The 26,670-nt window shown below is 39.9% G+C and overlaps 1 protein-coding gene, 2 long non-coding RNA genes and 1 pseudogene across 5 annotated transcripts; 2 read left to right on the forward strand and 2 right to left on the reverse strand.

The window, feature by feature from the left end:
* LOC110433947 lies at nucleotides 3,831–8,127 on the forward strand. 3 transcript variants are annotated; one of them, XR_002451401.1, is made up of 7 exons: nucleotides 3,831–4,047; nucleotides 4,122–4,216; nucleotides 4,304–4,354; nucleotides 4,795–4,895; nucleotides 6,302–6,391; nucleotides 7,450–7,503; nucleotides 7,773–8,127. It is a non-coding gene; the product is annotated as an uncharacterized LOC110433947 (long non-coding RNA). The 3 variants fall into 3 exon arrangements; XR_002451400.1 differs by having other exon boundaries at nucleotides 3,833–4,047; nucleotides 4,152–4,216; XR_002451399.1 differs by having other exon boundaries at nucleotides 3,835–4,216.
* Nucleotides 10,024–11,066, reverse strand: LOC110433948. Its single transcript, XR_002451402.1, has 2 exons — nucleotides 10,447–11,066; nucleotides 10,024–10,292 (listed from the first exon to the last, which is right to left on the reverse strand). It is a non-coding gene; the product is annotated as an uncharacterized LOC110433948 (long non-coding RNA).
* Nucleotides 11,554–13,692, reverse strand: LOC8068017 (annotated as a pseudogene).
* Nucleotides 16,234–26,239, forward strand: LOC8068018 (DNA-directed RNA polymerase III subunit rpc3). Its single transcript, XM_002456095.2, has 14 exons — nucleotides 16,234–16,612; nucleotides 16,734–16,878; nucleotides 16,962–17,068; nucleotides 18,336–18,423; nucleotides 18,570–18,718; nucleotides 19,250–19,393; nucleotides 20,068–20,175; nucleotides 21,063–21,162; nucleotides 22,276–22,416; nucleotides 22,775–22,812; nucleotides 23,169–23,261; nucleotides 23,463–23,546; nucleotides 25,009–25,164; nucleotides 25,936–26,239. Exons 1-14 carry the CDS (start codon nucleotides 16,544–16,546, stop codon nucleotides 26,032–26,034), a joined length of 1,521 nt encoding a protein of 506 aa, XP_002456140.1. The 5' UTR covers nucleotides 16,234–16,543; the 3' UTR covers nucleotides 26,035–26,239.

The raw sequence follows: 26,670 nt of genomic DNA on the forward strand, positions 1-26,670 counted from the left end.
CTTCTCATGATCTAAAAGTGTCTCAAATTAAATGCCTCTTTGTTCTTTATTTTTACTATGGTTAACTAAATATTTTCTTGTCCTTGGTAGCCTTCATCATCACCACCAATAACTAAAACCTACAAAGTACTGAATATTTTCTCTGCTACTTATTTTTTAGTATATTGTATAGCCTCTGTGATTTGTGAGTACATTGGTGGCCTCCCTAAAGACTCTGCTAGCAATAAGAAGGTGTTGTGTTTCTTTAGCTCATAAGCAACAATAAAAACTCCACATTAGTAGTTTGTAACAGCCTGCATCTTACCTCTCATGTTAGGTTGCTAAGTAGTTCTCGTTTCCCAGTCCTTTTTTTACATTACGACTTTGTATTTTTTGGCACCTAGTTTGTTTTTTGTTGCTATATTTGATTATTTTTTGGTTTATCTTCCCTAATTTTTTACAACTCATTACTTTTATAGCCAGAAAAGAAGTTTGTGGTTGGCATGTCAGAACAAGTGTGTATCTTGACTGCACTCTTGAAAGGTCCTAATATGGCTAGAGGGGGGGTGAATAGCCTATTTAAAAAATTCTACAAACTCACTAGAGCAAGAGGTTAGTAAATAAAACAAAGCGAAGCTTTTTGCTCTAGTTCTAACGGGGTGTTTGCAAGCCACCTATCCAACAATTCTAGTTGATATGATCACTAGGCACACAAGAGCTAAGTCACTACTTACACTAGAAAGCTACCTAAAGTTTCTATACAAGTAAGTAAGCTACTCTAGTTTGCGGAAATATAAAAAGAGATAGTTTGATCTTTATACCGCCGCGTAGAGGGGATAAACCAATAATATGAAGTCCAATCACCGGGAGAAATCCAATGAATAATCACAATTGAAACACCAATTTTTCTCCCGAGGTTCACGTGCTTGCCGGCACGCTACATCCCCGTTGTGTCGACCAACACTTGGTGGTTCGGTGGCTAAGAGGTGTAGCACAAACCTCGTCCTCACTAGGACACCACAAGAACCTACCCACAAGTGAGGTAGCTCAATGACACGAGCAATCCACTAATGTTGCCTTTGGCTCTCCGCCGAGATAGGCACAAACCTCTCACAATCGCCGGAAGATGGCCACGAACAATCACCAACTCGTGCCAATCCTCCTCCGCTACTCCAAGCCGTCTAGGTGGCGGCAACCACCAAGAGTAACAAGAAAACCGCAGCCAAATCGATCCTCAGGTGCCACTAGATGCAATAACTCAAGCAAATGCACATGGAATCACTCCCAATCTCACAAAGATGTTTAATCTATGAAGGAGATGAGTGGAAGGTGTTTGCTTAGGCTCACAAGGATGTTATGTATGCTAGAATGCCAAAGGAGTAAGCCCTAAGCCGGCCAACAACAATTTATAGACCCCTCAAACAAATAGAGCCGTTGGCTCTTTCACTGGACAAAACTCGGGGTCACCGGACGCTCTTAAAGGGGCACCGGACGCTCAACACCAGCGTCCGGTGCTCCAACGTCAGCCGCGTGTCAGAGTCTAACGGTAACCTGTAGAGCACCGGACGCTGAGCAAGTTGGCACCGGACGCGTCCGGTGCACACCGGACTCATGCGCAGAGAGTTCCACAAACCTGCGGGTCACCGGACGCTAAGCACCGGTAGCGTCCGGTGCTCACCGGACCTGCGCAGAGAGGGTTGCAAAACGCCCGCACACCGGACGCTAACCACCGGACGCTCCCTGAGCGTCCGGTGCTTCCAGTCAAACACTCCGACCAAAGTCAGATAGCACCGGACGCTGAGCAAAAGCTTCCTAGTGTCCGGTGTTCACCGTCCGGTGCTTAACCCTAGCACCACAGCACACCGGACGCTCAGCCACAGCGTCCGGTGCCTCAACGGCCAGCGTCCGGTGAGTGTTTCTCAGCGAGGAACACTCCCGCGACTTCTCCAAACTTCCCACCGGCGCAATAGAAAATATGCACTTTATTTTCTCAAAAAGCGCCGAATCCCGCCTCGCAAGCTCGGCGGGAGGGAGAGAGGAACCCATCCTCTCTCTACTCTTCAAACTCCACCTCCTTCTCAAAGTGTGCCAACACCACAATGTGTAAACCAACAAGTGCACGTGTGTTAGCAATTTCACAATTATTTTCTTCAAAGGAGTTAAATTAGCTCACTAGGTTCTAAATGCATGCACATGAACAAGACACCTAGTGGCACTTGATAACCGCTTAGCCAAAGAATTCTCCTCTTTATAGTACGGCTATCGATCCTAAATGTGATCACACCCTCTATGGTGTCTTGATCACCAAAACCAAAACCCTAAGCAATACCTTTGCCTTGATCTCCATAGGGTTTTGTTTTTCTCTTTCTTCTTTTTCAAGTTGAGCACTTGATCATCTTGTGGTCATCACCATCATCACCATGATCATCTCTTGCTCCATCACTTGGCATGTACCAACCTCATTAAGTCTACACATACTTAGCATAGAGGTTATTACTAGTGTTTCATCAATTATCCAAAATCAAACTAGGGCTTTCAATCTCTGCTATTTTTTGGGCTATTTTTGGCATAATATTTCTTACTCTGTTACATGGAAGGTTTTGACTGCCTAGTTACTTGAAATTGAATGGGTCAAGTTCCTGCAGTTATCATTGCTTATTTTGAATGTATGACATAATCTTGATTGTAGATCATCCATGATTAGCTTTCTCAAATATGTTGGCTTTTTTGTTAGACTTATCTTAATTGCTTTTCTGTAGTTTTTTTACTAATACCTCTATTATTATTATGTCAAGTGCAGATCATTCTAATTTAACTAGGAATTTAGAGTAGTTTAGCTAACTCGAGAAAACTAGGAAGTTTGCATTGTGCTACCAGATTTATTTGAGGATTTATTGTTCTATGCCTAGGTGCTCCAAATTTGGATAATATAGCTTCAGTTTTAGATTTTACTAAGAATAGACTAATGTAATATTGGTATTCTATTTTTTCTTGTCGCTGCAGGGTTTTGTCTGGAAACTTGTTGTTGTTGTACGGAGACATCTCCTTCTCCGTCTCCAAGCTCAATCAGCTTAAGAATCTATAAGCTCTAGCTCTCTCTATTCTTGTTTTCTGACTGCCTTTTACCAAGAAGTCTTTTAAGATATGGTCACTTTTGCATCCACCTATACTTTGGGTATATTAGTGGTTACAGTAAAATCTTCTACACGTCAGCAGACTTATGACCTCATGTATATGTATATGTATATGTATATGTATATGTATATGTATATGTATATGTATATGTATATGTATATGTATATGTATATGTATATGTATATGTATATGTATATGTATATGTATATGTATATGTATATGTATATGTATATGTATATGTATATGTATATGTATATGTATATGTATATGTATATGTATATGTATATGTATATGTATATGTATATGTATATGTATATGTATATGTATATGTATATGTATATGTATATGTATATGTATATGTATATGTATATGTATATGTATATGTATATGTATATGTATATGTATATGTATATGTATATGTATATGTATATGTATATGTATATGTATATGTATATGTATATGTATATGTATATGTATATGTATATGTATATGTATATGTATATGTATATGTATATGTATATGTATATGTATATGTATATGTATATGTATATGTATATGTATATGTATATGTATATGTATATGTATATGTATATGTATATGTATATGTATATGTATATGTATATGTATATGTATATGTATATGTATATGTATATGTATATGTATATGTATATGTATATGTATATGTATATGTATATGTATATGTATATGTATATGTATATGTATATGTATATGTATATGTATATGTATATGTATATGTATATGTATATGTATATGTATATGTATATGTATATGTATATGTATATGTATATGTATATGTATATGTATATGTATATGTACCATGCAATCCTTCCGTTTGATCCCTACATTGTTGTTTTATAGGTCACTTCAAGAAAATAGAATGGCTGACAAAATTCCAAAAGTGATTGGCATCACGTAGGCTCTTGTTCTCCTATGAGTACAAAAGAGACACTTGAATCAATGCTTATGGATCTCTTTATCTTTACTAGCCATGAGTTCTGTTTCAAATTGTTTCTCAGATACCTTAGCAAGAATGAACTGGTGGAGTCGATTCCTCATATACTTGGCAACCTATCCTACATAGGTAAACTATTAGTATCATCAACAATATTCTTCTTTCCCAAAGCTATAACATGATTGATTTTTATAATAACATTGGTCTTCAATGTAGTTAATGTCACAAACCAGAAATGGAGTCCTGATAGTAGCCGAAACATTTCAGGTGATGGCTGGTTTCTATGTGATATATAATTTTCTCAAATACAAAAATACTTATATTTGAGTTCACAAAATGTTAGAGCTTAGAAAATATGCTCAAGCTACTTTTCGGTAGTTTTGTTGTAGTACTACATAAATAAGATGCATCCACAATATACTACTGAATTTTGAAATGCTCTGTTACTATTAATATCTGCTATTGATGAAAACCAAACAAATAAAACATTCAGTTACATAATTGCAATCACCAAGAATGTAAATTGTAGCTATTGGTTACTGTAATTGTAGTTCTCATCATGTGCAATTAATCCTTATTAGTCGTACCACCTCTATTTGTTGTTCTTGTTGCACTAAACTTGACTACCTTTTTCTTTTTCTATTGTTGTTGCACTATCATAGAAAAAGTTGTTTGCTTTCTTTTTTTGATTATCTTGTATCTTACAGGATGTAGATAGCATGTCAATGAAGAATTCTGCTTCAAGCATGCTTAGTGGAAAGAAGCCTGCCCAAGCAGTGGTTAGTTTGGTTGGATGCATATTTGATGAGTAAGTTTCTAGTATTTGAATTTGTTTGTCGGGATCACACCATTTTCTTATTTTGATGAGGCCTTCATGATGTGCATGACTAGTGGTGAGGTGCCACCTCGATATGTAAAATGAATCAAATCCTATAGTTATGACTGCTAAATTGAAATAAAAGAATACTACAATTGTGACTGATAAATTGAAATGAATGCTATTCTAGATTTAGAAAAAATATGAGTTTACCACAAAGATTCTTGTTGTTGTCTTTCCATCGAAGATCATGTTAGTTATATCTACCGGTCAGATGCTAGAGGACCTTAACCAGACTTCCTTTTTGAAAGGATAGGTATTAGTTAAGTTTTTGCATCAAACCTATTTTGGGATTCTTTGTGCCATCACATGCGTGTCATATATGCACAACTTGTTCTGTTTGAGTACTGTACTTGGGAAGTCTATTATTTGTATTACAGTCGAACTTGTGGTTCTTGTATTGTAGCCTGTTGAGACCTCCTTTGATATTGTCTTTTGCAAGCACCAAAACAACTATGGTTGCTTGTAAAATTGTTCGTTAGGATAAAAAATAAGGCAAATACTATAAATTAAATTATTCGATTACAGTTTATCTATGTAATCCTAGTACCATTCGTATGTGATTAGGCTTTCCTACTATTTGAGGTTATGCAGTACAAGAAGGTTACTGTTTCTATGTTTATAAATTCTTGTTGAATTATGGTGTGCAGAAAGTTGCTGGACTTTCTCTATAATGGTTTGTGCTAACACACTTCTCTTTTTTCTCCTTGTCATTCTGTAGAAAAAATATCTCTTGTGATTTGTGCTAACACACCTTAAAATTTGTTTATTATGATTTGTGCTACACACTCCTCTTTTTTGTTTTTGTCCTTCCTAGAAACAATTATCTCTTGTGATTTGTGCCAACACATCTTGAAATCTATTTATTGTGATTTGTGCCAACACACTCCTCTATTTTGTCCTTATCCTTCCATAGAACAAAATTGTCTCTTGTGATTTGTGCTAACACATCTTGAAATATGTTAATTGTGATTTTTACCAACACACTCCTATTTTTTGTCCTTGTCTTTCGATACAAAAAAATTATCTCTTGTGCTTTGTGCTAACACATCTTGAAATCTGTTGATTGTGCTTTGTGCAACACACTCCTATTTTTTGTCTTTGTCCTTGCATAGAAAAAAATTGTCTCTTGTGATTTATGCCAACACACCTTTAAATCTGTACTATGTAAGTCTATATGATAGGGTATCTTTATACTCTGTTCTTGACTATCAGAGACAACAAATTTATTATATGTGAGTATGCTAATCCTATACTAAATAGGATCTTTACAAGGTGTCAAGACGCCCAACAGTCACCCACGCTGCTCAACTCATCTTTCTTTTGTTTCGTGCTAGGTTTTCTCTTATTGCATTTTCTGCTATCATTGGCACGGGAACTGGAGATCACCTTAACACCTGGTGTTTTCAGAGCTGAGAAAAGTTGAGGTATGAAAATTTTACCTGGTAATGTAATTTTTTTAAATGTCAATCTGATGGATTGATCTTGCTACATTTCAAGTAGACTACAATTTTACATCCAATGCTACAAAAGACTGGGCTAATAGAAGAGAAAGAAATGGTATAGTAAGATGATGTTATGCAGGTAGCTGGAATTTTTAGCTTACTATTTGTAGTTCTGTCTCTTTGAACAGTTCACAAGCCACATAAATACGCTTAACTCTTGTAAGCTGAAAGGGTTTGCTAGAACTCCAAACTAATGTCTATTCTAGAACTTGGGAAGAGTTAATTACTAGTACCTGGTTGATGATATATTATAATTTTTACAAAATTATGATTTGTGAATATGTTAATATGGAGCAAAATTGACCTACGTGGATACTACCGATAGCTTGTAATTTTGGTAGATTCAAATTTGGTAGTGTTTATCCACTTTCCTGTATTCTTTAAGATCTGTAAGCTTGTGTTGGTCCTGCCCTTTTGTTAGTGCCCACTTATTTTTTGATAAATGAGGTATGACTTTTGAATCTCACATTTTTTCCATCTGTTTTTATTTTTCCATAGCACTTTAGTGATACCAAAGAACTACTTTTGAGCATATATATAAACTAAACAACCTAAAGATTCAGTTACATAATTGCAGTCTGTTGTAATATAAATTACAATTATCTAGCATTGCAATTATAGTTTTGAGAATATGCAATATGGTGTTTTTGAACCGTTTCCCTTGTTTTTTGTCTCTTTTCTGCTAGCTGATATCCTATCTACTATAATGTAAATTGCAAGTGTCAGTCCTTTACTTTCTTGTGATTTGTGCTAGCACACACTATATATTTATCACTTGTGATTTCTGCTAGCACACACCATATATTATTGTGATTTGTGTGAACACACATCTGTCTTCTGTGTTGTCAAGTGGAGGCTCATGTGAAGATTGTTTTTGGCTATTTTGTGCTTCTAAAAATTGTATGCTCTCATATGTATAAGCTTTTCAGCATCTAGCAGTGTGAGATATGTAAATTGCACTTTTATGTTTTTCTTTGCAGGTGCAACAATGTTTGTGGCCTTTGCATAGTCAGCCTGCTAGCAGCAGTGTGCAGGTATATGTCATCAAGGTTTTTGGTCATGCTTGTGTGATTCTGTTCCAATTTATCATTCTTTCTATATACACAATACACCATCCTATCTTGTTTAATTGTACTATCAGCAGGCTCGTTCATGAGTATAATCGCATTAAGAGCATGTATTATTTGCACTATACGGAATGTGCAATTTTCATATTTGTGTTTTGTAATTTTTGAAGATCATATTTATTGTGCATTTATTTTCTGAGAACATCTCTTAAGTGTGCGTACCTTATCTTTTGTAGCCAGCCGCTGGATTTCAATCAAAAAGGTGATAGAATTCATGTGCTATAGGCACCTGAAACACACAAATGTGTCTTTGATGGAGATCGTGAGTGTTTCACATGCAGACAATAACCGAGTGCTAGCTTCTGCTAAAACACACAAATTTGTCTCTGTTGGAAATCATGTGTTTTACTTGTAGCCAACAACCAAGTGCTGACTTCTGCTAAAACACATGGTTGTATGGTAGACAGACTCCTTTTCCTTCCTTAACTTCTACTGTTTTTCCTCCTTCAACTTCAAAACCGAGCAATTTATCTTCCTAAACTTTTCAAACCGTGAATTTTACTTCCTTATAGTGGTTTTGAAGACGGTTTTGCTACAATGAATGATGGGTTTGCTACAATGATAGCACTTTTATCTTTTTATTTTTTTATTTATTTTGGCTAAGTCTTTGAAAAATCATAAAATGGAAAATTCATTTTTGTTGGACTCCACACGAAGGTTTTGTTTTTTTTTTCTTTATTATTTTTTCGGCTAAATCTTTGAAAAATCATAGTAAATTACAGAAAAATCATAAAATAGAAATCTAATTTTGCGCTGTTTGGAAGTTAAGGAAGAAAATTCGGACTTTTGTGAAAATTGAGGGAGAAAAAGTAGACTTTTTTCCTTCTCCCACAGCCACAACAAACAGAGGTCGTATTTAGAGAACAACAATAGTCCTGGTGATTTAAAAAAACAATAATCTAGATTCTATGTTGTGTATGTAAGCAAGAAGGAGCGTTGCATTGAGTACTCTCATGTCTTATTAGATCAATAGAGCGAACGTGCACCCAAACAAGAAAAAAAACTATATGTAGATTGTGGGCTAGTAATAAGCTGAGATTTGAGCAAAAAAACATATCTCATATATGGCCGAGTTATAGAAAGAGGTATTGTGCACTACAAACTTTAACTGGTGTTGAGGCGAGTGTACACCAAGATGAAACACTAGTATATACTCCCCACGTCCCATAAAAGAATATCATCATTCTTGTTTCTCAAAAAGTCAAAGACTTTTAACTTTAACCAAATACATATAATAACATATTAGTATTTATGGTATATAATTAATATCATTAGATAGAGCATTGCATATGTTTTTATAAAATTTATTTAAAAGTATAACTATTGTTAATATTTTTCTACAAATATAAGTTTTAGCTAGCACGAGTCTTATAACGACTCTTTTTTTATGGGCTGTAGTTAGCACAACCAGATCGATCGTCGGCCAGTTAATTACGTGCTGAATATCTCAACATTATGCTTACCTTGTGGTTTTAAGTAAAAATATACGGTTGACATCAAAACTTTAGTTTGTTCAGCATTATGCTTACCATATGGTTTTAAGTAAAAATATACGGTGAACATCGAAACTTCAGTTTGTTCCTGCATCCTGCGTGCGCGAGGCTGCAGTTGCTGTCACGTCCAGGTGTTGTTGGTCACTCACTAAATCAATCCATCAGTTGCTTTTGCTTAGCCTCAAATCTACCCATTATTTAATAATATTTTTTCTCACAATAAATCAACCGAAACTCAAATCTATCAGTCATTCAATAATATTTTTTTTTTCGTAAAAAATCAACCTCGAACAGGGCCGTCCCTCGCCCTGACTCTCGGAAAACATATTATCAATCCGTTTTTTGCGGGCCTGTCTATTGACCTCTTGTGCTAACCAACCAAACAGGTGTTGTTGCATGGATTGAGCCTAGTGGAAGGGGGCTGGCTGGGTTGGTACGAGCCAGGCTGAGGTCGCCGGATAACCAATCACGCCAAAAGCAGAAACGAGAGGCGAGACTTGTTTATTGCTTCGCCAGCGCGCGATTTCCGCCGCGAGCTGGTATCGCTCGACAACAGCGGCATTCCACCGGCCGGCTGGTTCCTGGGAAAAAAAAAAATCACGACCGTGGGTCGGGGCCAACTGCCAAACCGACTACTGTACTGTGGCCACACACAAACTCTGCACACCGTGAAGCAGATCAAAGAACGCAAAACTTTGTCTGGTCTGGAACCTGTGGCCTGTGGGCACAGCTCTGTAAAGTTGTTGGTATGCACGGGGCGCTTAACTTTAGAGGGTGCTTGAAACTGCTCAACAAACTCTGCTCTATAAATTTTATCATAGAGTAGCTTTACGAAAAACTAAAGTTTGCTCTGTAAATTTTTTTTTCGAACCGAGTGCGTAGAGCTAAATCCGTTTTTAACTAAAAAATATGGAGTGGAGCTGAAAAACGTGGAGCAGAGCAGTCCAAACACCCCCTTAACAATTTATATGTATATTTGTATTTTCATGATGAGCCACAGTGATACATCCGGCAAGCTTCATATATCTACACCAAACGATAGATCTCGATCCTCGATGAGGGGCTCTAGCACCATCTAATCCATTGGCTGGCAGCTAATTAAAGTCTGGAAAAGGAAAACGATGATCTCCGCACGACCGCACCCGATCCACCGCCGGCCCATCGCGTTCGCGCGTGACCGGTCACGCCACGTACCCGAGAAAGCTGCACGAAACAAACAAACACCGCTTTGTGAGATGAGAGATCAGACCACGCAGAAACGGGAGTTCCATGGGGGAGCTCATGCCCGCGCGCGCGCGGCGCAAAAAGGGTGGGCATGCAATGATGCAACTGGAGATCACGCACGCACGGCACGCACCTGATGGGCCTAGCGACGGCGGCGTGGCGCGGGGCGAAGAGCGCGCGGAGGAAGAGGCTGGCGCCGTGGAGGAGCACCACCACGCTGCTGCACCCCAGGAGCAGCAGCTCCAGCATGCTTGATGGGACGCGCTCCGCGCCTTCTTGCTCCTCGCCTCCTCCTGCTCGGTCTCGCGTCGGGTGTGGGCCTTTTTTTTTTTTTTTCTTTTTTCCTTCACCGGTGGTGGTGGTGGTGGAGCGGCCGAGCCCGAGCGGGGAGGGGAGACTGATCAGAGGATTTTTAAGGTGATGCGGGATGGTTGAAGAGGTTTCTTTGAAGCAAAAACCAGATGATCCGGACGACGGGAGGTTTCTTTGCTTCCTCTCGATCTGATTGCTTGTCTAATTACAGGAGGTGGGATTAAGTACTACGTGATGATGACTGGTGAGAGAGAGACCAGAGACGACGACGACGACAGGGACAGCTTCCTTTTTCCTATTTCCTTCGCTTTCATCTCACTCACGGCCGGCCTGATGGCTGATGGTGATGCTGTTGCTTTCGGGCCACTTATTATTGATGATAGCGGTTTAGTTTATTCCGTTGTGTTTGGACTTTGGAGTTTGGACGGGGCCGGCGCGGTTATATAAACACAAACAGGGTAGGATGAAACTATTCTGGAGGATAGGAATGATAGGCCGGGGCCGACACGATCGATTCGACGGGCGACGGCCCTGTCCAGTCATCAGCTCATGTCCAACCCCGGTTTTATAAAAGGGGCATATTAATTTGTTCTCTTGACAATCTCGTATTCTTTGGGAGTTGGAGCTACCATAGAAGCTAAATAGATTCACCCCTCAGCTGCAATCTAAAATAAAATAGAGTAATTTAGATTAAAGTTTCATTTGTTGCTGCTGGACTATAATAGGTATGGAGAGCCTGATTGGTTGATAGCTAAATTATGGTTGCCAGAACTTGGACAAGCAAAAAGTTTTTGGACTCTATTTGGTTTGTTCTCAAAATTTACTAACATGTCATATTTAGGTTGCCAAATAATATTTTTACTCAACTTTTAGTTGTAAACAAAGACAACTTTTGATTGCCAATTTTTGGGCTTGACAAATTATGAAATAAACCAAATGGGCCAGCAATAACCGTCCTATTAGAATATGGAATGTATGTTATTTGTAACAACCACGAGTGCTCCTGTAGTACTTCATTCAGTTTTTACATGGGAATGTATGTTATTTGTAACAACGGAATATTCACCGTTACCAATCTTCTGTGAACACCAATCGTCTCGAAGTGACAGTCGAAAATCGTCACTGGATGGCATACAAACCAGAGAAGGGCCCATTTATAGGGGTAATCAAGTCACTGTGACTAAATCAAGCTTCTGCGACTGCCTGAAGACAGGATGAAGGCAATTTCACAATTGTAATCCTTTCTTTACTGCCACTGATCACTTGTACTTTTTTTTTCTGAATTCATGAATGAACCGCCATGGGCTAATATATAACACAATTCAGTGCAAGCCTGAACCATGATCCCAGGAACGCGAAGACTGCCACCAACAAGCGCATCAAGGGTGGTGCTGGTGCCTGCTTATATCTGGTACTGCCCTGCCCCATCGTTCTTGGCATCCGCCGTCGTCTCATCCTCATCCTTGCTGGAGGAGCTCCTACTCCCTGCTCCACTCTTCCGCCACCACCGGCGGCGGTAATAACCCGCATCTTCCTCCCTAGTCGCTGAAGGCCGCGACTTCGTGCTGTAATCAGCGTTACCAGCTGAGAATATAAGTTGCTGCTCCTCTTCGCCTCCTGGGCAGCAGCAGTGTCGTCGTCGTCCAGAAGCTCATCCCATCCTCCATATCCGCCACCACTTTTGTTGTTGCCGCCGCCATCTCCACTGCTGCTGCTGTTGGTGTTACCATCAGCTCCAACGGCAGTTGAGGCAGCTGCAGCAGCAAAATCTTTGGAAACCCATGACTGGTAGTTGTGCCTCCTTCTCCTCCACTCGTAATACTTTCTGCTGCTGCTCCTGCTGTATCCATTGCGTCGACCACCAGTCGCAAAGTCAGTGGCGTCATCGGGGTGTTCTTGCACTTGGAATGGTCTCCTCCTCCACTTGTAACTTTTTTTGAAGAAAAGCCCCCACCAGTCGTCGCGGTTGCCTTTTCTCCTAAGCAGAGATGATATGGCCGACTGGCTGAGCGGGATCGCCATGGCCATTAGAAAGGCCTTTAGCCCCGTTGCAGCAAACATGGACGTAAGCATCACTGGTAGAACGAACCCGTACGTCTTAGATACCTAGGCACAAGTATAGAAAGCAAGCAGAGGCCATTGATCAGTCACTAAGACAACAACGAAGCACAGTTATCTGTTCATTGATTTTATTACAGTACTGATCTGATGTATGCATGCTAAATTACTGATGAAATGAAAAGCATCAGGAATATGGAAGCTGATAAGTCTGGCCGGCCTGGGTTAATTGATTGTAATTTGTAGTGAGCAGCTAAGATCCCAATTATTTAGAGAATAATAAGTTAGCGATTTAGTTTAATTAGATATACTAGGCAAAATAAATATGTAGTCGCTTGATTTAGTACCCGAAAAAAATGAAGGATGGTTTGATTTAATTTCAAACATTTTAAATTGTAACTCAGAATGACTGGCAAAGGATCTATGATCCCAATCCCATTATACGCTCACTGTACAGTTAGGTAAGGTTCAAGCACACAAGAAAATTATTGATGCATGACATATATAATGAGAGAGCGTAGAGAGGAAGAAAAAAAATACAGGAACATAAATCTTGTGCAGCACATATATATGTAGCAGACCTTGGAGAACCAGGACTCGTCGAATATCTCCCCGGTCCAGCCAAATCCGGAGAACGCAGCCTCATCCTCGTAATCGTAATCGTAGTCGTCCTCCTCTAGAGAAGAGGAAGGGTGGCTGCCGTCGGGGTCGGACCACCACCTCCTCGTCGTCGCCCTGCTGATCGTGGTGGTGGTGGTGGTGTCTGTGTCTCTTCCATGGGCGTTGCCGTTGGAGAACCACCAGCTGGAGCAGCGGCGGCGGAAGGAGGAGGAGGAGGAGAGAGGAAAGGGCGGTTTGCCTGGTGGTGCTGGAACTGGAGGCCCAGCGGCAGCAGCTACTATCAGTCGGACGCCGAGGCCAACGTCGAGCATTTCTTCATTGCATTAGATTCACAACATGGCAGAGTAAATATTTTTGAGAGGATCATGGTAGAGTACTAGAGTTAGGGCCTAGGGGACGTTAGCATAGATAAAAAAAATGAGGTGGTGGTTCAGGAGAGCAAAGAGGTGGTCCGTGATAGGCACTCAGGAGAAAGTTGAGGAGGAAGTTCAGTTTTCACTCAGCCTCTAGCTGAAGATTTTGGATAAATTGGTGGGTCGGAGCATCTCCGAGAGTTATGAAAACACTCTCAATTCAAATTTTTTGGTAAAAAAAAAAGAACACATCTTCGACAACTACTAGCCCTATCTCCTAAACTTTTTAGCACTTGGAAAAACCAAGCCCGCATAAGGAAAAAAAATACACAGTCACGCGTCCATGTATCTTCCTCTACTGCTGCATAAAATCTTTCTGTGAAGCAGTGCCATTTTACTAACTGAGCCATTTACAAAATTCGACCGCGATCATTTATATTTACCGAGACGGTTTCAATGAACCGCTTCGCAAAATCGAGGCGGTCAAAAAAATAACCTCCTCCTAAAAGCTATTAACAAGGCAGGTCTTATAAAAGACTCGACTTCAAAAATACTTATATTTTCGGAGGCGGACCTCCTAGTAAGCCTGTCTCGATTAACAAGCTGAAATCGCAGTCTGGCTCAGCTCAATTCAATAAGACACTCAGGTATATATTGATACTTAGGTTTTTTCTTACATCTTTCTCGGCTCATATTCCCTCCTTCCCTGAGCGTTGCACTCTCTCATTCTCTCCCTCCCTCCCTGAGCACGATGCCCCTCCCTCCCTCCTGAATCGGGCAAGCGCAAGTGAGGAGGAGCTCAGATCCAGTGGTGCTCCTCTGCTGACCTTAGCTCTCTGGGAAGTGACGCCACTCCTCCACATCTGCATCAACTTCGCGTGACGAGGAGGCAGGATCCAGTGCCACGACAGCAAGGGAGCCAAACCTGGCATCACAAAGGTCAACTCCGCACGACAAGGAGACGAGATCCAACATCATGACGGCAGGGAGGCCAGATCTGTCGTTATGGCGACAGGGAGGCTAGATCTGGCGAGCGACAATGTCATGACCCACGGATGGGCTCGGTAGGCTCGTCGATGGGCTCAACCGGCCTCATCAACAGGTTCACTAGATTTTTTTATTGATTAACTAAGGCGGGCATATCAACCGCCTCGGTAGTTTGTGATTTAATGTGACCTTTACATTGAGGTATATGGATTGCCCGTCTCAGTAAACACTTCTTGACCACCTTGCGCTAGGTTTCTCGAGTGATGTACTCCCTCATGTCACGTATGTGTGCTCCGACTCCTCATCTAGCGCTGTGTGCACTCCTTCTAGTTTCGCCGTGGCCAGGAGAAGGAAGTTGGCGCTCCGGTGTGAACCTGGCCCTGACCGGTGGCATGGGCTACCTTGATAGGCATGGAGTAGTGGCACAGGTGAGGCGGCTAGCGATGGGTGGTATGGGAGCTTGCGCGTAAGCAACGCACGATGTGGGGATCTGGTACGGACGAGGCAAGGGATACACCATGCATGGCGAGAGAGAACCTCCCTGACAACATAGTTGGCGCGCATGGCGTGGGGATTCAATGTAGGTGTTGCAAGGGCCACGACACAATGACATGAGTCGTCAGCGGTACGATGTGGTGGTGCATGCAGCTCTAGGTGATGACAGGTCACCCTGGGCACCAAATACCGAAAACCGAGAACCGAACCGAATTTACCGAGAACCGAACCGAATTTACCGAGAACCGAACCGAATTTACCGAAACCGAAAAATTCGGTTCCCTGTTCGGTACCGAATTTACCGAGGTATATTCGGTTTTGTACCTCGGTAAACCGAAGTACCGAACTAGTACCGAATATGACTACTAGCAATATGTAATATTGTTGATGGGTCTATCATAGACAATTATGTTACATATTTGTGTTAATCTACTCCTATTATATTGTGGCATTATATATATATATATATGATTTTGACATTGTTATTTCTATATGAATCACGCTGAATTTTTATTAAAAATGGCTATTAAACTTGATGTTACATGTTGCTCTAATATGTTCGGTTCTTTCGGTAAATACCGGAACCGAACCGAAAGAACCGATACCGAATTAGCTCGGTACCGAATTTTTTTACCAGTTTTCTCAGGAACCGAATTTGTATAAGTACCGAGGAACCGAACCGATTGGTTCGGTATTACCCGAAGGCCCAGGGTATTGACAGGTGGTGTGGAAGCTTGGTGCATGGCATGAGGACCCCACGCAGGTGGCGCAGGTAGCCTGTTGCTCGCGGCGTGGTGTCCAACATGAGTGGACCGACACGGTGGTCTAAGCGGTCCATGCAGCCCATGCTCCGTTGGCACATTCCGAAACCCGGTATTTTGGTCTAGCACAGAGATAGCACGGCCCGCTGACTAGCGGGCCCAGATTGGCCCGATGTGATGTGTAGGGCCACTCCCTAGGCATGGTGGGGGGCACGGCATAGCCCGATAAATACCCTCGGTCCAGTACTAGGCCCGGTAATAAACTAACAGGCCAGCGAAAGACAAGGCCCAACCCTCAACCCTGCTTCCACGGCTAGGCCAGCCACGAGCCGATTCCCATACCATCCCGTGCGTCGCGCCCCTTCCCTGTTCCGTTCCACTAGCGCGAGCGAACACGCACACGCGCCGCCGCCGGCCGCTGTCTCCCGCGGTCCCGCCCAACATCCACATCTCGTGGCGACGAGCCACAGCTCCCCGCCGGCGCCTCCCGCCCAACTTCCCTCACCGCTGGACATCTATAGACACGCTTTTTTTTTTCCTTCCCTATTTCTTCGACGAGGGTTTAGGCGCGGCGAGACCACCGTCGGCCACCGCATCTCGCACCCAAAACCAGCGCCTCCCTCGCCGCCGCCGGCGCGCCGCCATGGTGTCGCAGCACGGCATCCTCCTCGCTGTTAACATCATCTCCGACCACTTCGGCCCCATCGTATCCGTAAGCCCGACTACGTCCTCTCCTTCTCCTCTCCCCACCGTTCCTCGCACGCCCGCGGAGCGACGCGCGAATGCGCTGCCCTGCCCTAACACCCGCCTGCGGGGTCTCCCCTCTTTCGCAGAAAGTGTGTGGCTGCCTTCTGCGCCACGGCGCGCTGTCCCTGCTGGAGATCGGGCGCCGCCTCGAGCTCTCGCCCGCGCAGGTGAAGAACTCCCTCCTCATCCTCATTCAGCACAACTGCGTCCAGGCCTACACAAGCCCCAGAGGCAAGCCCCTCTGCGAAACCTTGCTTTTAGCATCTGATCTGGTGCACTATCAGAATTTGATGCCACTATTGGGCGGCTTGCAGGGGGTGGCGATAAGACGGTGACGCTCTACTTGGCCATCTTTGACAATGTCCTGCACCGGCTGCGCTTCTCAAAGTTCCTTTCTGTCGTCCGTGTGGATATTCCAGAGGTAGTTTATATAAGTTTGATTGCAATCATTTTGTTTATGCTATTACATTTCAAAATTGAAACTGGTATAATCAGTCGTGACAGTTCTTCTCTAATTGCTGAAGTAAATATGGAGTAAAAGGTAGGTGGATGTGGTTGTTTGGTAGATGCATCTTCACCTTGTTTAATGTCCCAGAGTTGAGTTACGGGCCAGTTGAGTTTCTTAGTGCTACACTGAAGATTGTCAGGACAACCAAGAATGTGCACCATTAGTCAGATCTGGTGCCTTAGGTAGTTAGCACTAGATGTTGTCAACAACATTGATGCATTCATAATATTTCAAACTTTTGGAGAATAGTGGGTAGTTAATGCTTTCTATCTGGAACTTTGCATTTGGTATGATCAAGCTAGCAATGCCGGACATATTATTCTCCCTCCTCCAATGGGATCTTGTTTGGACTTCGGACTTCTACGCCCTGTTTTGTAGGATCTGAAATATTCCATTTCATGTTCTGTTATGGCCTGGGTTAGGGGGCTGTGCCGTATGAGAGGATTGAGAGTCTTCGAGGGTGAATGGATGCTGAACGCCTGAACGGCACACTTGAGATTTGAGAATGGGCATATGCTTGGACGGTGGCATCCAAACACAAGGCCGAGGGGCAGATGATGATCTATTAAAATAATATTATTTCAAAAAAAAATTCAGAACCTAGATATGTAAATCCATCTAACTAACAACCTATGTAAAAGTTGGACATATATGTAATATACTAACAAACTAATGCCGCTGCATCATCCCTGCTGCTGATCTGGTGTTCCTTGGACAGTCAGCTGGCCTGACATGTCCCTACTTGTAAAGGTTGAGTATGTCAAGATATTATGTCTTGTTTGCATCTAAACTTGTTGTATGAGTTATAATAAGTGTTAGAAAGCATTTTGGTTACCAATATTGATCATATATGTTTGAACTGATCAATTAACCTTAGAATTGGAAAGTGCAACTTATGATGCCCATCCTAAATGTTCGATTTAATTGGTTATGCTCTTTTGCGATTTGCTAATTGCGGTAGCAATTATTGGTTTGTGACAGTTGATAAGACTATAAGTGAACTAACAGGCATGGTCTTAACTCTTAACATCAACTTCTCTTTAGTCGATGTACTACTTGTACCACTGAAATTGTCATTCTTTTCATTTTATTCTCTGTAAGAAAGAAGTACTTGTTGTAACTTTAGGTCCCAACATATTTGGTCATAGTTAGCTTTTTGATGACGTTTTGCAACTCGCAGTCAGAAGTTCTTCTCGAAGGATTACTTCAGAATGGTAGGCTAACATTTGAGCAACTTGTGGAGCGAACAATATTTAAAGTACCAGAAGGTCAGTATTTTTATTGATGGGGTTATCTGACCATTCTTTGCTCTTTTTGTGATAATGTTTGCTTTCTTTTCTGTCTAAACTTTGGCCTTTTAGCCATAACATTTTCAAAGTTATACTTCCCATTAATGGGTCAGTAAATGTTTCAGGCAGCCCCTTACCAACAAGGGAAGAAATACGAATGAACTTCAACAAACTTGTATATGCACATTATGTGGAACGCTGCCCAAAATCGGAACCTTTTTTCGATCCTCTTGCAGTTGAACAACCTACATCCACAAGGAAACGAGCTCCTAAAGTAAGTCACTTTCATTCCTTATTATCCATTGTGGTTATTAGTTTTTGGAATCTGATCATATTCTATTTCATACTCCTTTTGTTTCACAGTAATATTCTATTTTCTTGGAGTGTGTTGTTTTTATTACCTTATTAATAGAGAAGCCACTTGATAGGGGCATGCATGGTGAGATATAATGGAATGTCTTAGATTTAGTGCCTTAATTTTTGTTGGTTTAGACTTGTATTGTGTAGGGATTGATGAAAAATGACTAGCCTATTCATAGTCGAAAGCTAATTGATTTGAAACAAATTTGCGAACTCAGTGGTTGAACAATGGCAGAGCAGGGATAGAAGGAATAGCACACTGTTGCCCCTCATGACAAAGAACTGCATATCTTGTTTTTCTTCTGGGCTGTTGATGAATATGTACCTTGTCCTTACATTTTTCATGTTAGTTAACTGGCTTGTAGTCTTTTTTGTAACCTCATACCAAGGTCTTGATCTTGTTATATGTTATAAACATACACTGACAAATGTATCTTTGGGACAGATTGTTGAGGCGGTTCTTTCACTTGAGCAGAAAGTTGTCTCTACTGCAGCTCTATCTGATGCTGAAAGGTTTTCTCAGATACCATACTTCATGGAAGGGTCATCGAGTGCAAATGATGGCCATCATGCTGTTGCTGGTAATAAGGTATTATGCTCTGTTCAGAGTGATCATCATGTTGCAATGCGGTGGTGTCATGCCATTACAACAGTGAAGTGTAAATGCTGATCCTGTTTCTGCTTTCCTATTGTTATTAAACTAGAAAAGGCAAACATGGTGTTCTAGCCTTCTAGGTTATTTGCTAACTATGATTGATTGACCAACAAAATTGAACTGCATGGTCTAGGTGATACATAGACCAAAATTAGTGCTGGACCTTTTTTTTTTGGCTTAAGTTTGCTCCAGATAACACATTTGACTTTGATATAGATCCAGATGAGCATGGTTTTTGATATCCAAACTACTTTCTTATTTTGAGCTTAAACTTTTCCTACATAAATTTTCTTGTTAGATTTACGTATTTGGTCCTACTGAGGATAATGTAGTCCTCATTAGAATCCACCAAATTATGGACATATGTATCCCCTTTTTTTTTTGAGTTGCAATTTTTCTTCTTTCCTGAGATATTAGCCATGCATCATCATTGTGGTCCACCATGTTTGGGACTAGATGTTTTCCTTTTTTTGTTAGAATTTATATCGTATTTGCCTTTTCATTAAAACATGAATCATTAGCTTTCATTCTATTTTGACACTGTTTGAAAATACGCATGGGATATGTTACTCTGTTCATCTCCTAATTATCTTATCATTTTTTCCCAGCGAAAACATGAAGCCTTAGAAGTTGATGAAGAGGATTCCATAATTGCAGAAAGTGAATTTCTCTGGCGGATAAATTTTGAGAGGTTCATATTTTGTTTAAAGAAGAAGGTTTGCTTATCTACCTAATTTATAGCATATATGTGGTTGCATGTGTTCGTTTTCTTTCGCCTCTGTATTCGTGCTTCCATTTGCTTGTCTGCAGATGGGACTTTTGAAGCAGGATATATCTAGACGCAAACCAATTCATTCTACTTTGCCTTTTTCTTGTGAACTAAATATTCTACCAGAAACAACAAGGGGCAGGTTTTCTGAATAATATATCGCTAAATAGGATTAAGAGCAGATTGAGCCACAAAAAAAGGGTGTGCAATTCCATTTTTTCTAAGAAAAAGGTATGCTCATTACATATCGGAAGTTAGTAAATCAAACTGTCTTCTCTATTAAGGAAAAAAGAAACCTCGGCCATGGGGAGAGATGTCCCCTTGCTTTGTCATAAGAGCAGTACCGAACCCTTTCATAAGGTACTCACATAACATGACCTGTGAGCACCTGGGTTCAAGCCTGGTTCTGGTTGGCTGCCTCTTAAACAGAGCCTCTAGCCCTCTACCAACCGGGATAATACTTATTTTTTTTATTATTTTCTCAAACATGGAGGAGAGCTGTGTATCATTGTATTTGGATGAAAACCAAGCTATTTGCTCTATGGCTGGTTCTCTCTATAAAGACATCTTACATAAGCTTACCATCTGTCCACTGAATTGCGTGTACTTGCACCGTAGTTATTATGTTATTTTTTTAAAATCTTCTCAACAGCTCCACTCCAAAATAAGAAAACTGTTAGCTTCACATTTTTGTATATATATTTATTTGTGTGTACATGCATGGGTTGTTAACATCTCATTTATTATGTATTTATTTAACTGTACATGCGGATGCTTTTGAGAGAAGCATGATCTTGAACTTCCTACTGCTTAATCTTTCTTCCTGTACTGAAGTTCTGTGCAGAACGAAAGAAAGCAAAGATGAGGCTTGGAACACTTGCTATATGGGAAGCATTTTTTGAGGCCAATGTAACAAACAACGACAACAAGACTGGTAATACCCACTATCAATATATCAAATTCTCTCATTACTAGATCCTCAAAGTATCACAGCACTAAACAATATCAGAAACTGAGGCTAGTAAGTGTTAACAAAAATAATATATTTATTTTAGCTTACAAACACTATATGTGACGTGGAGCTATAAGTTGGAACCCTGCCAAAATGGGTTCCTAGTTAAAATATTCATAAGAATTCATGAAGAGATTATAAAAATTTACTGTTTTATACTCAACCACAATGTCCATTAAGCAGATAATTCTGAACCTATTAGTCTACAAGGGTCTTCTCTGAACATGATACTTGGAGTATGCCATGCGTTTCATCCGTTTCAAAAATACTTGACCAACTACCCTATATGTAAAAGACCAAAGAGGCAGAAAATCTTGTTAACAATGGTATCTGACCATTATTAATGACATAAGAGGCCATTTGACATCTTTAACATCATTAGTAAGAGAGGAGAAGGATTCGGAAATGGCATAAATAACTACATTGTTGATCTCCGCTGGACAACCGTTCTGAAATGAGGAATCCTGATAAACTGGTAAACTATCTTGAAATGAAGGAACTAATAGTTAGTTATGCACTGGTATATGGTCTTTGTTAAAGTTGCATTGTTTCATCTTTCTTCTGAGCCACTAACCGTATTGATCCAGGAATTCGTCTGCTAAGCCCTAATTTTGTCGTCTCGTCTCTTATGTGATCCTCAATTTAGATGGCCAATAAAAAGGGGCATTTAGTTGTGTACTGTCGTTTTAAAGGATTTGTTCTGGTGGGTGGATAGGGACTTGAATTCAGAAGAGACACTACCCTTGTCCAGAAAATAATGCAGTTGTTGTTCTACCTCTAGTCAAACATCTTAAGTTCGGCAAAATTTATAAAACAGTATCAATATTTATGGCACCAAATATATATAATATGCGAAGTACATTCCATGAAGAATCCAATGATATTTATTTTGGTATCATAAATATTACCTTTTTGTATAAATTTGATCAAAGTTAATATGGTCAAACTATCAAAATTTTGACTGGATCTTGGTCGAAGCATCAACTATTTGTAAGTGAAGGAAATGTTTTAGTAATGAATTCTTGATTTTTGCAGTGACATCACCAATAGATGGAATTTTGGAGAGAGTAGGACAAAAGGAAGGAGGCACGTCAATGACTTTGGATCAGATAATAAGTGTATTGAATGATTTAGAGTGTACTTCTACCACTAATAACCCAGAAGAATTTACATTCGGTAAGGACCTATACTGCTATGCATGAGTTTGATACATCCATTTCCTATAACTGATTTTTTGTGCATAAACTGGAGACTGGACTGTTACGTCACACTCTGCAGAAATTGTCTGTTTATGAACTTTAGTCTGGTTGACTGATTTAAATCCTACCTGATTGAAACTTTAATTGATCAATTTTGTATGATTATTTGGTACAAACAACCTTAAATTTGCTCGCAAAATGAACTAGCTTGCAATTTTGTTGGTCCTGATCCTTGTGGTTATGATTTAACAGTTAACATGCTGCTTCCTCTGTTTTTAAAATTTAAATATATGCGATATTTAGGATAAGCTAATCAATTGTAATCCTCTTTGTAGATTTGAATAAATTGGTTGAGACATGTCGAAATGATGAGGTACATGAATGCTTTACTGTTTCATCCTTTATTATTTAGGGTTAGATAAATACTCCCTCCGTTTCAAAAGGGTTTTAGTTTTGTCCTAAGTCAAACTTCTCTAACAACCAAGTTATAAAAAAAATGCATCAACATCTACAGCACCAAATTAGTTTCATCATGTCCACCATGGCACCATGAAATATGTCTTTATAGTGCATTTATTTGGTATTGTAGATGTTAAAATATATTTTTCTATAAACTTGGTCAAACTAAAGAAGTTTCACTTAGGAAAAACTTAAACCTCTTAAACTTTGTAATGGAGGGAGCTTCCTTTAATCAGATCCATATTGGTTCCTCTTCTTTGTGCATTGTAGATAGAGTCCCTTGTGAAAAAGAAACATGGGCAAGAAGCTTACACAATCTTTAGGTTATTGCTGAAACAAGGCTGTCCGGTTGAGACTGATGAAGTAAGGAATCTTCTATGCTGAGGATTTTTTTTTTTCTCTTTTGTGTGTTATTATTAGTTGCACTTTAATACTTGTTGCATCAATTATATTTTTTTCTTCATTATGTGGTGGTGTTTTTTTTTAACAAAATATTCATTAAATGGCACAGTTTCGTGTTGCAAACTTCAGTGTGTAATGCTGGACTTTCATCACAATTTGCAGATTACTGACAGGACAATTCTAGACAAGCAGGTTGTTCATGAAACTCTATACAAACTTTGGAAGGACGAATACATAGATTCAGAGGTACTGAACACATAGCATTTCTTCCTTAGACAAGCTTTCTACTTCATCCTTCTTAAGATTTTGCCTCGTTACTTTGGAGTTGTTGCATCAAAATGTTTTCCATGGAAGACTAACAGTTTACTTATTGCAATGTCTTCAGTAACCAACTTTAACGATGTGAAAGAGGTTAATTGGTTTAGTATGTCATCTAACAGTGCAAGTCTGGACAGTATCAGAACCTTTTCTTAGAGTTAGCAGCCCCTGGATCTTTGCTTATGTTTGTTGTGGATAAATATTGTGAAATAGAATGAGTGGGTTGGAGTGAAGGAAGATATGATTATCTACTTTGGATGTTTTTTTACATTCCTGAACCAGACAGATGACATTACCATCCTTAGAAATTTGCTATGATATGTTGTGTAATTCAGGGAGTGGGTTTAGTTCCCTATAGGCACATGCACCCCGTAACTACACCTTCTGTTGTGCGTCATAGTGTTTCCTACACCTCAGACTTACTCATTAAGAATTTAAATTTCAAAATGGTGTAGGACAGATCACAGATCCTACTTGACAATGCACATGACAGCTGCACAATGCATGTTTTTGACATGTATGTGCCAGTGGGGGTGGGGGCACTTGCATTTCTGTATTACATGTATGGTGAGATGGAGGAGGCTGGGTTAGCGAAAGATGGTTAGACATCGGAGGACACAAGGGAACGCTGATTTTTCAGTGTCAGAAGGGGTAGAAAATGCCCCCAAGCCAGGTTCAAACAAACAAGTGTTGAAGTAGTATGAGTCCCATGGACTAGTGATTTCGTTTTCATGTTCATGAGGCTCACTTCAATGTTCCTTAAAACCTTAAAACTCCTTGCCTACACCAAAACTTGTATGGCAAGTTGTTTACACCAATAAACCATAGCAATGTCCTCTACCCTAAAGTTCCACGATAGCATAGTTGGAATTGACTGCATTATGCTAGCAATTATATCTAGCTAATTAATAAGCTAAACATAAACAATTAATGGGAAAGTGGGTTTTCCCAACTGCCAATTCCAAAGTTTCAGGCTAGAATAGCAAATGTTTGGTGCTTCTTTTATCACTGTTTTTAAGCTTTTGTTTGCTCTTAATGATTTACTAGTAGGTTGCAAATTAGTTATTTTGTCTGCAAACATGTCAAGTTTAGCATCAATACTTCTTCAGCAATATTACTAAATAGGGATGCAATTTTATGGCAACTTCAGTTTTTTATTTTTCTGGGGCAAAATTCAGAATGTTTCAACCTGATTGACAGAATGACCACTCTGTTCTTGGATTCAGCAGTGAAGACAATCACTGAATTTGTGAATTGTTACACTTGTCACTTATATTTAGTAGAGTATTATCGTGACTTAAGTATTTGTAAGCATATTGTTCCATACTTCAAATAGACAACAAAAGACTGCTTCTGCTCACAGTAAGTCAATTATGTATTTATGTTGCAGAGAGTCCCTTCTACATCAGGAACAGGAACCGGAAGCACTCAGTTCTTTGTTTGGAGAGTAAAAAATATTTATAGGGAACACTTCATGGACCATCTTTACCATGCTGCTTTAAACTTGCGCCAGATGATCAATTACATGGCTGAACTATTACTTGAGGTTAGTTATTTAACCTGAGATTTGCATGTTTAGATCCTAACTTTATAAGCTGATCATTGGAGATCAAAAATTTAATTAGAAAATGTAATTGGGATGCCTTGGCTAGTCTGAATGTTATTTGACTACATGATCAAGTCAAACCACTATTCTCAAAATAAAAAAAATAATGATTCTTATTTGTGTTATCTAATTCTCTGTGGGTAGGTGGAATTTTATTTTTCTTTCTATTGTTGTTCTATCCCCAAATTTGCATAAATCTAAAGTTCTCTTTGATCAAATTCTGAAAAATTAGTTTTGGACTTTATTTGTATTTCACTATTGGGAAGCAGTGATTGTGTACAGAATGCAGAACAGGAAGATAAGCACTTTATGTAGCGGTTTAAGATAGTTTGAAATTAATATTTCCTATCATATAGGCACCAAATGTTTCTTGTCCAGCTAATAATGTATCCACTGAAAGTAACGATTGGGTGCAACCTTATTCCACTTGGTAGTAGTCTCATTCAAAATTCAGACATGGCATGGAATAACAATCTGTAGATTTTCCAATATACTACCACTGTTTTTGGTCAGCAAAGTTAATGATTTCATCTTCTTTTACCAGCAAACCGATAAACTTTTACCCTGCAATGTTTGGCTTGAGTTGTCGTAATTTCATCTTCCCAGTGTTTTGTTGATAACATAATGAGTTATGTGAGACATTGAGACATGTACATTACAATCATAATTCACGTGTATCTCATACATCGTTTTAAAAACCATGTATTTCAGGGTTCAAAGGACGAAATCAAGCTTCGGAACAGAAAAAACATTTTGGTCCTAGCTCTCACTAGACATGATGAATCCCTTATGCTGTTCCATGATTTTTGAGAACACTGGATCTGGATCTGGTCTGTCATATTTACATATATGGATGTAAAGTTAGATGACTAAAATAAAGTAGCTTAACTTTTGTGCACATAAGTCTTTATTTATGCATTATGTGTTTTGTTGTTTTTTCATGTTTTGATCATTAGATGGTGTCAGTCTGCCAGATACAATGGATATTTACCATAAGGGCTTCCCCAATGCAACACAATGGTACTGTCCCGGTATTCATGTAGGCGCCCGGATTTCATGTCATAGAGTGGTGGTCTCGCAGATGTCTATGCCCTGTTTACATTGGAGATAAAAAATTTTTTAGTGTCACATTGGATGTGTCGGAAGGATGTCGGAAGAGGTTTTTAGAAATTAATAAAAACAAATTACATAACTGACAAAAGGCCGAAGCCGACGATGAAAAGTGCGTTGTGGAGAGAAACTGGCTGCTTGGGGAGTAGAGAAGAAATTAATAAAAACAAATTACATAACTGACAAAAGGCCGAAGCCAACGATGAAAAGTGCGTTGTGGAGAGAAACTGGCTGCTTGGGGAGTAGAGAAAGGGAGAAAAAGTAGCTGCTGCACTGTCAAATGCATCTGACAAAAGGCATGCGTCTGCACAACACGTGTTGGGGGAGGGCATACAT

Source organism: Sorghum bicolor, chromosome 3 (assembly GCF_000003195.3).
Source record: "Sorghum bicolor cultivar BTx623 chromosome 3, Sorghum_bicolor_NCBIv3, whole genome shotgun sequence".
Lineage (NCBI taxonomy): Eukaryota > Viridiplantae > Streptophyta > Magnoliopsida > Poales > Poaceae > Sorghum > Sorghum bicolor.